General features: G+C 41.4%; 2 protein-coding genes across 13 annotated transcripts in view; one reads left to right on the top strand and one right to left on the bottom strand.

The window, feature by feature from the left end:
- The first annotated feature begins 39 nt into the window (after window positions 1-39).
- The window catches only part of LOC116796077 (mediator of RNA polymerase II transcription subunit 1-like), a 33,714-nt gene continuing 17,497 nt past the window's right edge, over window positions 40-16,256 (top strand). For 2 of the 11 annotated variants that reach the window (XM_032706385.1, XM_032706369.1), the window contains exons 1-5: window positions 47-564; window positions 13,331-13,434; window positions 14,576-14,660; window positions 15,023-15,077; window positions 15,531-15,663. In XM_032706385.1, the coding sequence (XP_032562276.1) occupies window positions 498-564; window positions 13,331-13,434; window positions 14,576-14,660; window positions 15,023-15,077; window positions 15,531-15,663 (444 nt within the window). In that variant the 5' untranslated portion in view covers window positions 47-497. Of the gene's footprint in view, window positions 565-1,516; window positions 1,714-13,330; window positions 13,435-14,575; window positions 14,661-15,022; window positions 15,078-15,530; window positions 15,664-16,256 lie in introns of all 11 variants that reach the window. The other 9 variants (XM_032706352.1, XM_032706344.1, XM_032706378.1 and 6 more) reach the window with 8 other exon arrangements.
- YAE1 (YAE1 maturation factor of ABCE1) overlaps window positions 3,054-16,256 on the bottom strand; it is a 30,148-nt gene continuing 16,945 nt past the window's right edge. Inside the window, exons 5-6 of one of the 2 annotated variants that reach the window (XM_032706447.1) lie at window positions 6,936-7,106; window positions 3,054-3,163 (exon numbers count right to left, since the gene is read on the bottom strand). In XM_032706447.1, the coding sequence (XP_032562338.1) occupies window positions 3,069-3,163; window positions 6,936-7,106 (266 nt within the window). In that variant the 3' untranslated portion in view covers window positions 3,054-3,068. Of the gene's footprint in view, window positions 3,164-3,823; window positions 4,153-6,935; window positions 7,107-16,256 lie in introns of those variants that run through there. The other variant, XM_032706457.1, reaches the window with a different exon arrangement.

Below are 16,256 nucleotides of genomic sequence, written 5' to 3'. Positions count from 1 at the left end.
GGGCGGAGGGCGGGCCCTGGTGGGACGGGGCGGGGCCGGGCTGGGGACGCCGCCGCCGCAGGGGCTGGAGCGTTGTCACCGGGCGTGGCCCCGCCCGCCTCCGCCCCGCGCGGGGAGGGCGGTGTCAGGCGCCGGGGCGCGCAGCCGCAGTGCCGGCGGAGGCTGAGGGGGGCGGCGGGGCCCAGGGTAGCGGGGCGCGTGCGAGAGCACCCGGTGCCGGTCCCGGAAGGAGGGGGCTGCTTCCGGCCAGGGCGCGCGCCGAGTGTGGCGAGGGCGGTGCCGTTGTGTGTGCGGCCGCGGCGGGTGACGGGCGGGGAGGGACGGGAGGTGCCCCCGCTTTCCGGCGCGCGTCCCGTGCCCGCTCCTGCCCCGGGGGAGTCATCCCGGTGCGGGGCCGTGTCCCGCTCGTCCCACAGCACCTGCTTTCTTTCCCTGCTTCTCCTCCTTTGTCTCGGCCGAAACCCTGCAGGGAGGCAGTGAGAAAACATCGTAGCCCGATGTCTGTCCCTCCTGCCTGCCAGCTAATCCTCGATCTGGAGAATAGGCGAGGCGTGTCCTGCCGTGGTAAGGAGATAAATTCCTCACATCTGTCGCTAGATTTATAAACAGTTATTTTTAGTGGGGCTTTCCTCCAGGGACAAGTACAAGCTGAGGAAACATTAAATAAGCTGAGTTTAAGGATCACTGGCAGAAGGGAACATGAAGCACTGCGACTCTTAGAGGTTTGAGGATTTTTTGGTTTTGGTTTCTTTTTTTTAATAGTCATGGACCACTCAATGCATGGAGGATTTTATACATGCCAGAACAAGGAGATAAGAGAGTTTCCATGTTAATTACAATAATTGAAATAATAGCAACGATGCCTTAATAACTGTATCTGTAACTGCTAAATCATGGACATAAATGGGAGCTTTGTGTAAATACATCATGATTTAAACTCATGATGTAACTCATGTAACGAAACCTAAGCATAATATCGAAATTGGCTGCTCATTTTGAGTCTTTGGCTTTCAGGCTGTAACTGCAATATTCATAGACAATACAAGTTATTTTGAAGGCTCCCCTCTTCCACATAACTACTGGACTGAAGGTAGTTTCCAAGTCTGGAAATTCCAGATTTTATCACCTCAGATGGAAAACTTTGATCTTGGTGTTCACCTCATGCAGCCATTGCACTCTGTTTGCAAAGCAGGTGCACTTTAAAATCTTCATTGTTTTTCTCTGTGCTCTGATTTCTGCAATTTTTGATATCTTGGATATTTAGCCAGTGTTTAGTAGATATCCCTCTAGGATTTAGTTTCACTGGCCTCACATTTCAGTATGAGCTAATTTTTGCAAATTCCAGATGCAAATCATACTGATAAAAATACCAAATACAATCATTTACTTAAAGAAATGTTGGATTCTGTTAAACGGAGGGGGGAAAAAAAAGGACAGAAGGAAAGGAAAGCTGGTAACATTGAGTCAACCAAACAGCCAAAAGAAGACACAAAATGTTTTTGGTATTTTGTGACAGGGAAAAGTTTGCATGCCAGCTATGAATAGACTTTTCATGAGACCATGAAAAGGCTGGAAGAGTCTTTGCATGATCGTGTACACACAATGATTCAGGAGTCTTCAAGAAATCCTGGCCCAACTTCTGCAGCCCTTTGAGTATCTCTATACTGTATTAGTTCTTACTACATATTCAGAACCCTTCCATTGGAAGAGTGGGTGAGTTATAGTTAAGGTCTCATTAATGCTGATGTGTGCAGCCATTCAGTACTTCCTTGTTCCTTCAATACTAGAGCTAGTCCAAAACAGCCTTCACCCTGTAAGACACAGTGTGGTTTGCCAGGGCATTGCTAGCACCTCTTTCACTCTGGAAATGCCCCTATGCATAGAATAGTTGGAAGGGACCTTAAGGATCATCTAGTTCCAACACCCTTGCCATGGGCAATTACCCCACCCATTAGAACATGTTGCCCAGGGCCCCATCCTTGAACACCTTCAGGGATGGGGCATCCACGTCATCTCTTGACCACTTGTTCCTATGCTTCACCACCCTCACAATAAAGAATTTCTTGTAAGAGCTAATCTAAATTTCCTTTCTTGGTTTATAACCATTTCCCCCTTGTCCTATCACTATCTCCCATTGGTCTTCTGGGCTGCAAGCACACACTGTTGGCTCATGTCCAGTTTTTCATCCACAGAAACCCCCAAGTCCTTCTCCACAGGGCTGCTCTCAATGGGTTGTTCTCCCAGTCTGGACTCGTGTCTAGGATTGCCCCAGCCCAGGTGCAGCACCTTGCACTTGTACTTTTTGAACTTCATGAGGTTCCTATGGGCCCACTTCTTAAGCTTGTCCCCCTAGATGGCATCTTTCCATCTGTTGTGCCAAATGCACTGCTCAGCTTCATGTCATCTGCAAACTTGCTGAGGGTGCACTTGATCCCACTTTCTGTGTCGCTGATAAGTTAAAGAGCACCAGTCCCAAAACAGAGCCTTGAGGAACACCACTCTTCACTGGTCTCCACCTGGACACAGAGCCACAATTCTCTGTCTGCCTCCATTCAGCCAATTCCTTATCCACCAAATAGTCCATCAATCAAATCCATGTCTCTCCAATTTGGAGATAATGATGTCATGTGGGACCAGGTCAAAGGCCTTACAGAGGTCTGGATAGATGACAATCTTCCCTTGTCAACCATCAGTCCATCACAGAAGGCCACCAGATTGATCAGGAACAATTTGCCCTTAGTGAAGCTGTGCTGGCTGTCTTGGATCAACTCTTTGTCTCATACGTGTTTAACATTGCTTGCATGAGGATCTGCTCCAGAGTCTTCCCAGGCACAGGGATGAGGGTCTCCGATATGTACCCAGTCTCCTTTCTCCCCTTTTTAAAAATAGGAGCAGTGTTTCCCTCTTTTCAGTCACTGAGGACTTCACCTGACTGCCAGGATTTTTCATATGTGGTGGAGAGTGGCTTGGCAACATCAGCCAGTTCCCTCAGGCCCCTGGGAAGCATCTCATCAGGCCCCATGGACTTGTGGCTATTCAGTTTCATCAGGTGGTCTCAAACCTGCCCTTCACTTACAGTGGGAGGGACTTCGCTTCCCATTTTGCACCATGCTGCTTGTTAATGGATGTAGCCTTTGTCCTTTTGATCTCCCTGTAGAGCTATCTGAAGACAACAAATGTAATTTTATTTTGAATTTTTATTTTGTGGCCTAAGGTGCGTATCATAATGCAATTAAAACGAGTTTATAGTATGCCCTTCATCTTTTGCTTGGAAGCGTCCCCTGGCACCTTGCCTAACCGAAGTGGAAAAAATGAGCTCTTTAACTCAAAACTAACAGAAGTATTTCCATGAAAATGCATTACATTAAGAATTCCTATTCAATTGCTAACAAGTCACCACAGTGAGAGCATCTCTACAGCACCTGTGATGTTTTAGGGTGTGGCTCTGGTTCATCAGTGTGGGAGTGCAACCTGTCAGAGGAGAGTAGATGTTGTAGCTATTTCACTCTTCCGACTGCATAAGAACTTAGGGGTTCACAGCCCAAGGCAGCAACAGGTTTGAATTGCTCCCTGCTCTCTGGTGTTTAAATGCTACCATGGGTACCTAAAACCCTACAGGCAGTACTGTAGACATTTGCAATGTGGCTCTAAGGATGTAGGTAATGGTTGTCTTCTGTTATGTATTAGCATATGTGCCAGTACAGCTTTGCATGTAAAATACTTGCAGGGAAAAATTACAAAGTGTAATTAGGCAGAGATGTAATTAATTGCGTGCTAGTAGTATTTGCATTATGTACTATAATAAAGTTGATAAGAAATCAACTGATACAAGAATTCCACTTATTTTAAAAAGCTAAAGATACAGTGGATATATCAGACAAAACATGTCCAAATCTTCGGGAAAAACATTGATGTGCAACTTCCGTTCCCACGGAACAAAAAATACTTGTTCCCTTTACTTTAACACACATTTCATAGCACACAATGTATATCTAAAGTATGCATAATTTAACACTGTAATTTTATCTTAGATTTCTGTTGACATGAATGAATGAACCACATTCTTTGGAAAACCACCTTATCGTGCATAAATCATCCATTCTTCCTTTAAGAGCTCAATAAATCTTCCAGAGTGAGAGAGACTTCGTTTTTCTAAGGGACAAAAGAGAAAGAGAACAAAACCATTTACTGGTTTTTGAGGGCACCCTCATATTTGAGCCCAAATCAATTACCCTGCCATGTGCTGGGTGTGTGGGCCTTTGTGTTGTGAAGTATTGCTGAACTGAAATCGATACAGGAAGGTAGGATTTCCTGGTATTATGGTTAATTTCTTCTCTTTTATGCTGCTGGCACAACTGTATTTGAATTTATTAGACAACATTTTACTACCAATACATAAGAATGCATGAAATGTATTTGTGATTTAATGGAGTTTCTAAGTAGCAGGATGAATGAAAAGAAAATCACCCAGCCAAAATCCACATATATTCTGAGGAGAATCACACACACGACACACACACCCCACCAAAAAGGAAAGAGCTAGAAGCTTTTACCTGCCTTCAGTTTGTAGCAGTTGTGAGAAAACATAAGTAACAATATGTTAAACTATTGCTTGGCTAATTATCAACATACCCATACTTCCCAAGTTTGTAACTGTGCTTTTCTGTGTTTTTGTGTAAGGGCTGGTCAGGTTTTAAGGGCATACTACTCTTGAGGTATGCCCAGCTGGTATGCCCAAGGGCAGACTTGGGAGATAGCTCCCACTTTACACAACAGAGAGTGATGGCTGCCTTGAGAGGGTGGTGCACATACTGGAGGGGTCAAATCTCCCTCTGAGTGTGCCTGTTTCGCTCTGAAAACTAGCAGGAGAACCTGATGTGACAAAGCTTATTTTGGTGCCTGCTGTTGGGCAGTACAGCTTCACGTTTTAGGTGACAGACTACTGGATTGGGATTCAAGTAATCTCAGTTTTACTCTGTTCTGGTTTTGTCAGGGGTGGAGTTGATTTTCTTCATAGTAGCTAGTATGGGGCTATGTTTGGGATTTGTGCTGAAAACAGTGTTGATAACCCACAGGGATGTTTTAGTTGTTGCTGAGCAATGCTTGCCACAGCCTCAAGGCCTTTTCTGCTTCTGACGCTGCCTCAACAGTGAGGAGACTTGGGGGTGCACAAGAAGCTGGGAGGGGACACAGCTGAGACAGCTGACCCTGACTGATCAAAGGGATATCCCATATGACCCAGACCATCTGGTGTCATGTTCAGCAGTAGAAGGTGGGAGAAGAAGATGGAAAAGTGGAGACTTTTGGAGTGATGGTGTTTCTCTTCCCAAGTAACTTACACGTGGTGGAGCTTTGCTGTTCTACAGGTTGCCGAATACCTGCCTGACTATGGAAAGCGGTGAATTAATTCCTCGTTTCCCTTTGCTCGTGTACACGGCTCTTGCTTTCCCTGTTGAACTGTCTTTATCTCAACCCTTGAGCTTTATCACTTTTACCCTTCCAGTTCTTCCTCCCATCCTGCTGCAGGCGTGCAAGTGAGCAGCTGCAAAGTGCTTAATTGCTGCGTTAAACCACAGCATACTCTGACAGTGTCACTAATCTGCTCTGCCAGTTCCTCCATTTCCCATCCCAACTTTCATCTGCCTTTTACATTTAGAGGTTAAGCTCTACAAAGTAGGCATAGTCTTTCTTTCTCTATGCTTTTTCAGCACATACAACCCAGGGAATATTTCTGTGATGTTCACAGATAAGTAAATATGCAATACAGTACAGATTCTGAAGGCTTACAAATCAACACACTCACAAAGATTGTGTGGGCAGTTGTTCCTGCTACTCTTGCTCAATGCAAGGACATCTTAATGGATCAGCTTCCTAGGAGCGTCACATCATCTGTGACTGCCTGCAAACCTGTCACACGTGTACCTCTACACTTGCAAACAAATGCATACTCCCTAAAAAATCCCCATAGTGGGACAACTGTTGGGTGGGCTGTTGGGTAATAAGATATTTGCATTTCCTTAATGCTATTAGCTGTCCAAATGACATTCTTAGTATTCTATCTGAGCTAGTCATGGTGCTTAACACTTACAGCTTTCTTACCAGTTTGAAAAGGTAACTCACACCAAAGTGCACTGTGCCTATAGAGAAAGTGCACCGAAGTGACTTGAATAACAAGGAATCCAAGAGTAATGATGAGTTTGCAGTCATTCATCTGGTCATTCAACAGAACTAGAAGAAATTATATCATTCTAGTAGTAGAATAGGAATCTGGAAATCAGAGAACTGAAGGTTACAGCAGAGTTGGTTCATAAGATATTAAAATAGACAAAAACATTTTAAGAACATGATTAATGAATTACCAAGTGTCTTAAATATAAAAACATTAAAATGTATAATAGAATGTGTATTTACAACAAGTCTTCATAGTTTAATTAGCTTTAATATAGAATGATGTAAAATTACTTCATGTGGAATACCTGTCTACGTGGCACTTGTGTAACATCTTTAATTGGCATTTATTGGGATTGAGCTCCTTTGTGGTATTGCCTTTCCTGAAAAATGTGCCCTTCCCACATAGTATTTTACTGAAATCAGTATGTGCCACTGAGTGCTGTTTCTTTTTTTAGTCTGCATGTTATATAATCCATATCCTGATGTATATTCAGTCAGAATACTTAAGCCTAACAATCATCTCCAAACCAAAATTGTTTTAAAATAGCTCAGAGTAGATCTAAATTAATTTCTATTTTCTGTTATGAAAATAACAAAAAAAGGTAAAAATATTTTTCTAATCTTAGTGTTGTCTATATAATTATTTAATCTTTTTATGTATTTTCTGCTTTCCGTATCCTTCCTTTCTTATTGCTCCCATTTTTCGTACTTTATATCGTTTCGTACTTACTTCATGCTTTTTCCATGTGTTTTTACAGTCTTACCTATTGTGATTTTCCAGTCCCTTTCCCCAACTCTTTCTTTCACTGAAGGTTTCCTTCTTACTTCTGGTGGGGATGTGCTAGAGCAAACTCTGGTAAGTTGCAGTTTGATTTCTAGTTCTGTGGCCAGTGCTTCAGGAGTCCATTCCTCTCCCCATCTCTCTGTAGCCCAATCTAGAAAAGCAAGATAATTAAGCTGGCTCCTGTGTGGTTAGTTTTAAGACATACTGTCGGAAAGCTCCTTTAAACACATTATTCTGTTTCTCTATTACACCTCTTCTCTACCTCAGTGACCACTTCAGTACTCATTATTTTCAGCTCCTCAACTAACCTTAAGCTCCCATTCTCTTCCCCTCCTCCTCGACCTCCCATCTTCTAACAATAGCATTTTCGATGTGGATCTTCAACACAGTAGGGGCATTACTAATTCTGCCATTTTGTGCAGATTATGTATCAGCTGCATTCACTTTATCTCTATCTCGAAGGAGAGCTGTTGCAGCCCTTAAGTGATGGGTTCCATTGATTTCAGCTGACTGATGTCAGTAAAGAACATTAATGATAGTACAACACCTGATTTTAGTTATAAAAATGAGTCTTAGAAAGATGAGAAATGTTCAGTTATGAATACCAGTTCTGGTGTCCTGTGAAACCTTGGAAGTGAAAATGTGTGCTTGTGAAGCCAGCCCTCACATGTTCATTCATGAGGTTATTTAAGTCATGGTTGTGTGGTTCTAGTGCCTTTGGGAAAAGACTTAGACAAGAACTACTTGGAAATTATAATGCTGATGTCAAGCAGAAATCACGTTAGCCATACCTTGACTCTGTGCTGAGGAAGAGATATGCCCTGTCAGTGTTAATGCGTTTCTGCATCCATAGTCATTTGCTATGGACCTAAGCCTTTGGCTTTGAAGGATCTTAATCACTTTCAGTGAAAGAGTAGGAAACAGTCAAAGCCTGCCAATGTTAAGTGCCTCAGACTACAGTGCCAAAGTGCTATTCAGTAAGGCATAAAATAAAATGGTCTCAGTCTATATGGCTGTAGTGAAATAAAATACAGTCACCAACATTCTGATGTTACTCTCAGGAACTAAATGTTCACACTTCATAACCGTGGAGATGATGTAGAGAGTGAAGGAAAGATGATGGAACATATTGTAGTATTTATGGGTTGTAAAGTCTTAAACTACAGACCATATCAGACTAGGCTACGGGTCATAAAAGTTAAGCAGCACTGGTTTTATCCTGCTTTAGACAGAAGAGCACCTAGAATAGATAAAGGAATTGTTTGAATGCTCATCATTTTTGGTAAACACTGATTTGTGTTCCAGTTACATGCCCTATCACTGCTGATCACTCTAAAATCCCATGGCACTTTGTGAAAGAACACAATTTTACCTCTGATCTCATAATCACAGTGACACATCCTGCCATTCTAACTGGAACCACTGGTTTTCACTGACTGCTCCAGGCCCAAGTTCTGTATTTAGGCTTACTGTGGGCTGTTATGTAGCTGCTATTTTCTCTGGTCAGCAGTTCAGCTGAGGGCTTCTGGAAAGATGCAATTCCAAGAAACCACTGGAAGCAGGCCAGTAAAGATACACTACTGGTGATTTATTTTGATTTTTATTCTTCAGATGAAAAAAAAAATCAAGGCTAGATATAAGATTAATAGAAAAAAGCAACTCCCAGACCACCAAAAGAAACCAGAAACAAAAAAATAGACCAATATTGCACTGATTATGGAATACTTGGAGTATTTTCCAAACTGCTATGATTAAGATGTATTAACAGTAAGCAAAGCTTTCTCTTGTTCTGTAATAAATCTAGAGTATCTTCACTGAAACAAATAGTTTAACTTGAATTCATGCAAGAATATGCGTGGAAAATATGTTGATTCTTTCTAAGAAAAACAAATTACCATTCTATGAAATGAAAAAATCATCAGAAATGTTAGAACTATGAAATTACAAAATGCTATTTGCATATGAATCACAATGTTTGCAGGACATGCACTGAGAAGCATATTCGACTCAGGAATTTAGCAAGATGCAGAAAACCATGACACAATATGCCAAGTACTAATAATTAATTTCTCAAAAGGTGCCTGAAGAAGCATACCAGTTTTACCCTTTAAAAGGGGTAAGATAACCAGCAATTATTTGAGAGCAGGAGAAGATTTTCTCTGGAGACAACTTATTTAGTCACTGTGTACATGAAAGATTCTTTCAGGAACAGTTTTTGATGAACAGTCAGAGAGAGAGTAATCTAGAGCAGTGGGCATTCAGGATTCATGTGGTAATTCTGATTATCTTCCATACTGATGATAATGCTTGACCAGTTGCCTTTTTTTTTCCTATGAACTGACCCAGCTAAACATTTGTGTATTTAATATGCCTGAGAAGCTGTAAGTAGAACATTTTTAATTATTCATCATTCTTCACTCTCCTCTTGAGTGCAGTAATTTGATATGACGCTTCTGAATACTGGAACAACACCTCATTCCAAGGAACTTTCTGACAATCCTTAAGTTGCTGTTTCTCATGTGCGATTTTAGCCAATGCTACAATTTTATGTAAGTGTGAAGGCTACTATTTGTCTTGGAATATTTGTCTTGTATGAAAGTCTGGTACTGTCCCTATCCTGGAAAAATGATGCAAATTTATTTACCTAAATACATACATTTGAGCACAATGGAAAAGGCTTTTTTGTGTTTAAAAATAGAAGTGTATTTTAGGCTTATCAGCCATGCTGGACTGTGACTAATTAAATTTCAAGTTCTCTGTTTATTTGCAGAACAGCTATTATGCAGACAAGGTAAGCAGTGGAATGTTTCCTTCCATTATTTTGGAAGTGTTCTTTTCAAGAGAGTCAACAAATAGTTTACTTATCTGCTTGTTCAGGATGTGATCAAACCACTGGAGTCAGTATCAAGATCACAGAGACTCCAAGGAGCTCTGGATCTGGGCAAACATTTATGAAAAATACCACAAAAATATTAAGCACTACCAAGTTGTGGTATGTCTTATGGGTACATACCCATTCACATGATCTGGACTGAGGCAACCTACTTGTTTTACATGAGGGATAGCACATGTTCTTGCTCAGCAGAAAACATTTCAATACATTGGTCAAGCAAACCTAAGCTAAAATGCCTCCCTAGAAATGCTGAAAACATGTTTTAAAATGCATGCACCAAGTCACAGGTAAAGCTCATGATTATACCTATAGTCACTCAATGTCAGGTTTAAAAATAATAAATATTTAATAGTATAAACCAAGCCAATAATTTTAGGGAAGTGTGATTTACCACAAGTGTGGAATTACATCATTAATTTATTTGATCACATTTGTAAAGCTGCAGTGGAAACATATTTAACTCTTTCATCTGCACTGACTTTCCCTAAATAGTGTGCTCGACACTTGTCTGGAGACAAATACCACTTTTTGTCACCTATCTTATACTTCTCCTGGAATTCCTAGGCCCATGCTTATTTTTTTCTGTAATCTTGGTGAGGCTAACGAACCGTTTAATTTCTACTCAGGTTCCTACATACAAATCCAAAATCACCTCTTTTATGTGATATGAGACTATTTCAGGCAGTGCCACATGACTGGTGACAGCTGATAACAGAAAGTATGCTGAAAGGTATCCTGAAACACTGCCACCCAGGGTTTATGCAGGAGACATGCTCTTCTTGCCGTAGACCTGGCATTCCCCAGTGAACACATTTCAAGCTACTGCCTATACAGAGGTCCAGGATTAAATCTTGAACCTCCCACTGCCATTGTGGACTGATTCCTATGTAGAAGCAGACTAGCAACATGAGGTGGCCACAAAAGGATACACAAATATATATTCAGAGATGTTGCTGCTGTAGGGAGAAGATTCATGCAGCCAAAGCTCAGCTGGAGTTGAAGCTGGCCAGAAATGTGGGAGACAATAAAAATAGTTTTTTCGAGTATATTAATGGCAATAAGCAGTATAGAAATATCGTTAGAGGGCTGGGCAATCACTAACCGTATGAAGTTAAACAAGGGAAAGTGCTGGATTCTCCACCTGGGATGGGGCAACCCTGGATGTAGACAGACTGGGGAAGCAGTGCCACGGAAAGGGACCTGGGGGTCCTGGTTGATGGCAAGTTGAATATGAGTCAGCAGTGCCCTGGCAGCCAGGAGGACCAACCATGTCCTGGGGGGCATCAGGCAAAGCATCACCAGCCGGTCGAGGGAGGGGATTGTCCCACTCTGCTCTGAGCTGGGGCGGCCTCACCTTAAATATTGTGTGCAGTTTTGGGCGCCACAATATAGGAAAGATATTAAGCTGTTTGAGAGTGTCCAAAGGAGGGCAACAAAGATGGTGAAGGGCCTCGAGGGGAAGCTGTATGAGGAGTGGCTGAGGTCACTTGGTCTGTTCAGCCTGGAGAAGAGGAGACTGAGGAGAGACCTCATTGCAGTCTACAACTTCCTCAGGATGGGAAGAGGAGGGGAAGGCACTGATCTCTTCTCTATGGTGATCAGTAACAAAACATGAGAGAATGGCCCAGATTTGTCTCAGGGGAGGCTTAGGTTGGATATTAGAAAAAGGTTCTTCGCCTAGAAGGTGGTTGGGCACTGGAACAGGCTCCCCAGGGCAGTGGAGCACCAAGCCTGACAGAGTTCAAGAAGTGTTTGGATGATACTCTCCAGCACATGGTGTGACTCTTGGGGATGGTCCTGCGCAGGGCTGGGAGTTGGACTCAGTGATCCTTCTGGGTCCCTTCCAACTCAGCATATTCTGTGATTCTGTGAAATACAACACAAATATTAGAGATAGCTATGTTACTTTTTTTTTAAACTCCTTCCACCTCTGAGCTAGACTAAAGGCTTCCATATGGAGTGCTTGCCTATTTTGCTGAGTGATTGTTGCTATTATACCTCCCCCTGCCTTTCTCAGCCAGTTAAACTCAGTCTCTTTCTGAGAATACTACACCTTCTGAAAAGATGGGGACAGACATTATGCCATCTCCTCAGACAGATGTGGAAGAGAATGGCTGACAGGGTATGCCTTCTAAAAAGTAGCAGAGTTGATGTTGCTGTGCTTATCTAGCCTCAGGTTCAAACACCTGAGGACTATTTTTTTGAGACAGCAAGCCTTCTGCACACCTGGGGTGCTGTAGTACACGTGCTACAAGTAGGAGCCTTGATTTCTTAGTGTGAATGGAGATACAGGGTGGGTTGCAGTTTTCCTGTCAGCATGAATGGGTGAGTAGGAACAGTAGTGGGGGCATGTTACTAAGTAAAGGTGCTTGCAAGAGTTAGTGGGGGTCTGTTGCTTTCCCTTTCTCCAGCTGGTTGGGGTGGTCTGATCACTATCCCTCCTTCATATATGCAAATGGTGTAGACATTCCCCATGCAGTGCTCCAAAGGACAATTCTTTGCAGTTTTGTGCCTGCTAGGTCAAAGAAGCCCTTTGTAATATTTCTTCTGGTTCTGTGGGGCAGAGCAGAGTGGGAGGCAGGCTGCAGGGACTCAATTTCTTGTTAATAATTTTGGAGTTTTCCTACCTGTCTCAGATGTATTAGGAAATTCACTCCAGGTTTATTCCTGATGGAATTAATGGTTATGGAAGTACCACATCTCGGCAAAAATTTTCTTTGTACCTCTGGATTCTGTGTAAGGCCAGAAAGAATATTTATAAGGAGACAGGTGATGGACTGAAAACATTCTTTCTCCTGGCCCTATTCTCATTCTGTCCCAATGAAAAAAAAACCACACCAAAAAACACATTGCACGTCTGCATTGAGATTATCCTCTGCAAAATCCTGGGGTAGTTTGGGTTTGAAGGAACCTTTAAAGGCCATCTCCTCTAACCCCCTTGCAGTGAACAAGGACATCTTCAACTACATCAGGTTGTTCAGAGCCCCATCCAACCTGGCCTTGAATGTTTGCAGAGATGGGGCGTCCACCACCTCTCTGGGCAACCTGTTCTAATATCTCAACACCGTCATCATAAAAAAATTATCTCTAATTACATACAATAGGCTCGAGGTGGGTGTACAAATCTGGATGTCTCAAATCCAAGGCAGGGCCTTGGTATTTATTAAGCATACACATATGAAATTGTGCATAGGTAAAGAAAGTCTAATTGTTTAACAAGCTGAAAATAGGGCTGCATATCTGTATTTAATATTGAGAATACTTGCCCATACAAAATCTCCCCTACCCATTTTCTGTCAAAAGTCTTACAGAAATTAGATATTTGTGTGCAGAATTCAACAAAAGATTTTCTTTCTACCTCCTCCTTTGAAGCATAACATCTATGACCTTAGCAAGGTTTTATATTTTTCTTCCTCCTACATTTCTAGATGCCAATATAAATACATGCCATTATATTTAGAGAATTTTGACATGTTTTTCAGGTGTTGTGACAGCTATTTCTACAAATGCTTTAATGGAGCAGTTGTGTTTAAAATACCAACAAAGGCCATGGACTGAAACGCTGAGACTTGTTTATTTTTGCATGGTAAGAATCACAGGTTAGGTGAGAAGGATATGTGGTGTAAGAGCAGGTTGTCAAGGTAGTTAAAAAACTGCTTGACTTTAAAAAATAAACAAGCAAAGCCAACCAAACCAAAAATTCAACCCAAAAATAAGCAAAAGAAAACCCCATCAGAAACCTGGTACCTAGTATAGCCTGGCTCCTGATTTTTCTTATAACAATGGATACAAAAATTTTCCTGACTAATTTTAACACTTTAGGGGTTGCTTCTTGCATTATTTTAACTATTCAGGAGTTAGTGCTGATTGTCTAATACTTTAGGTTATTTTCCATTCATTCTCATTACCATATTCATGGTATGTAAAGACAATTTATTGCCCATAGGGCTGGGAGAAAACACTGGTTTTTAGGAACTGGTCTGAAACCTGCTATCTAGACTTTCTCCTGCTGTGACGTACCTTAAGTCACTCCAGGCTTCCTGCCCTTCCAGTAGCTAATTTAAGAATCGTATTTGTAAAAAGCAGATTAGCACAACTGCTGTGAGCTTAGTATAAAAAGTCCCATTAGTTTCCATGCTTCTTTTTATTAATGCTTAACTCAAGCCTTGCTCTGAAAACAGTGTCCTTAATTTGAACATAGTGAAAGCTCTTCAGCAGTGAATGTTCTCTGTGAATTGAAGTGTGAAGTATGAGAAGTTTTCAGACAAGAGCTTGAAGAGAAGCTGGGAGACTTTGCTTGCTACTTAAGCGCCTATCTTCAGCTGAAACTTTCACTATACTCTAACCAAGTACACCTGTGGCACTCAATGATCTCTTCTATTCACTCAGGCATATTCCTTCTAAAATGAAAACACAAACAAGTATTTTCTTAGTTTATCTCTAGCATCACAATGAAATTAGCTAACATGTCTTGTGATCAGCTCAAAAGAAAAGGGAATGGAAAGCTGCTCCGTTCTCCAAAGGCATCTGGTATGTAATTACTACACAGTAATGTTTTCACAAATCCATTCAGTGCTGCCTCTTCAGAGATGACTACAATCATAGGTAAACCTCTGTTTGACAAAAACAAATAACCAGTGTTTTGTAGTACTGAGAATCCGTGCTGTGTCTCTTAACTAGTATTTTAAGGAGTCTTTCTGTGTCTCTTGTTTTCACAAATGTGCTAGGATAACCCACTGCGAAGGCCTGTCAGCCATGCTCCAGACAGTCCATTGCTTTCTTGCATGGAGAAGATAGAGAGGACATTACATGGTAATGAGCTGTCAGATAACTAAGTGTATTTTTAGCGTTCTGTGCAATCTCCCCGTCCTTTTCTGTTGCTGATATTCTGCATAAAGGGGTCAAATGTACAAACACAGAGGTGGATATGAGACAAGGGACTTGTGACTCATTTTTGGGCTAAACTTTCAGGTGATAGCTATTCTTAAATACTGAGAATAATCTCTACCCAGCACAGCACTTATTAATCCTAGAGTAATAGTTTTCATTAATAACAAGTCATTCATGCAATGCTATTTTCTCATTACCTAAATCATAGCATTTAAAGCAGGATAAAACTGGTTCTACTTCTTGCTCACTGCAGTCTGATTAAATTGCATTTCTGGTTTTTGCAGCTAAATCCATGTTTTCTGTGATGAATGCATTGGAATCTTTATCCAGACAAAAAGGGTAAGTTTGTTTATGAATAAATGCAAATGAGCAAGCGTGGCCTCAAGTCCAGTGAGGAATACCATCTAGATGGCTTGTCAGCAATATTATTTTTGAATCGGTGTTCTAATGAATTGTATTACTTGGAACTGGCATAACTGCCTATTTTGTTTAGCCCTTTGTGGAGGAGGTTGTTGGGTGAAGAGAGGACAGGAATGCCTAGGTCCCAAAGCTGCAGACTGAGCTTAATAGTTTTCAGCAGATCAACAGGATAATGCAAAGAGCAGAGCACAAATATATTGCCTGGTTGGGTAGTTTTCAGAAGCTGAGCTAAGGAAGAGTTATTTTTGAAGCATCCCTGGTGTCTCTTCCCACGATCAAGTGAACTATCCCCATTTCCTTTCTTCATGTGACAGAATTTGTAGATATACAAGCTTTTTTTTCTTTTCCTTTTTCTCTTTTTCCACTCCTCAGACTTAATGTTCATGTTAGTCCCAGTGGGACTGCCTGCTACATAACATCAATGATGTTTTATTTAGAAGTTCAGCTGGAGAAGGATGGAAATCTGATGGACGTAAAGTTGGCTCACTTTGGAGAAGCTCCTGTGGTAAAATTAATTTTCTGCCTTCATCTCCTTGTAGTCTGTCACCTAGCTTCCAGCTGCCATGTCAGAAAGGCTTTGGCTTCCTTTTGGTCTTGTCACACCTGCAAGCCTGTACATGACACTAAGTACTTCTTTAGGCATCTGAATCTCTCGCCTAGACTTAGAACTCGGTTACAAATACTAAATAACTCTAGTGCTAAATATTATGGTAAAAGTCAGCTGACATGCCCACCTTCCAAAAATTTTGTGGTATCCCACCTAAATATTTGTATTCTCATTCCTCAATGTTACCAGTGTACAGTAAATAACAGGTGTTTTAAGTGTTTTCCTACTAACGAAATATATAATCTCAATGGATGTCTTGGAGCTATTCTGTTTTTGCCTTCTTTAAGAGTCTGTGTAGTCCTACTAGTGGGGATGTTTTTCTTGCAAAATTTCCATTATTCACAAAATATCACCCTGAAGTTCACATACCATGTTCCTCAGTTGTTAAGTGTTATAGACAGTCCTTCAGATCAAAGATATAACAAGCTGTTGGGGGGGGCAGGGATTATAAAGTCTGTTTTTTATCAGTAAGTATCCAAATTATTACATTA

This window comes from Chiroxiphia lanceolata, chromosome 1 (assembly GCF_009829145.1).
Source record: "Chiroxiphia lanceolata isolate bChiLan1 chromosome 1, bChiLan1.pri, whole genome shotgun sequence".
Taxonomy (NCBI): Eukaryota; Metazoa; Chordata; class Aves; order Passeriformes; family Pipridae; genus Chiroxiphia; species Chiroxiphia lanceolata.
The sequence above is the reverse complement of the archived record's forward strand: the minus strand, read 5'-3'. Positions and strand labels throughout refer to the sequence as shown.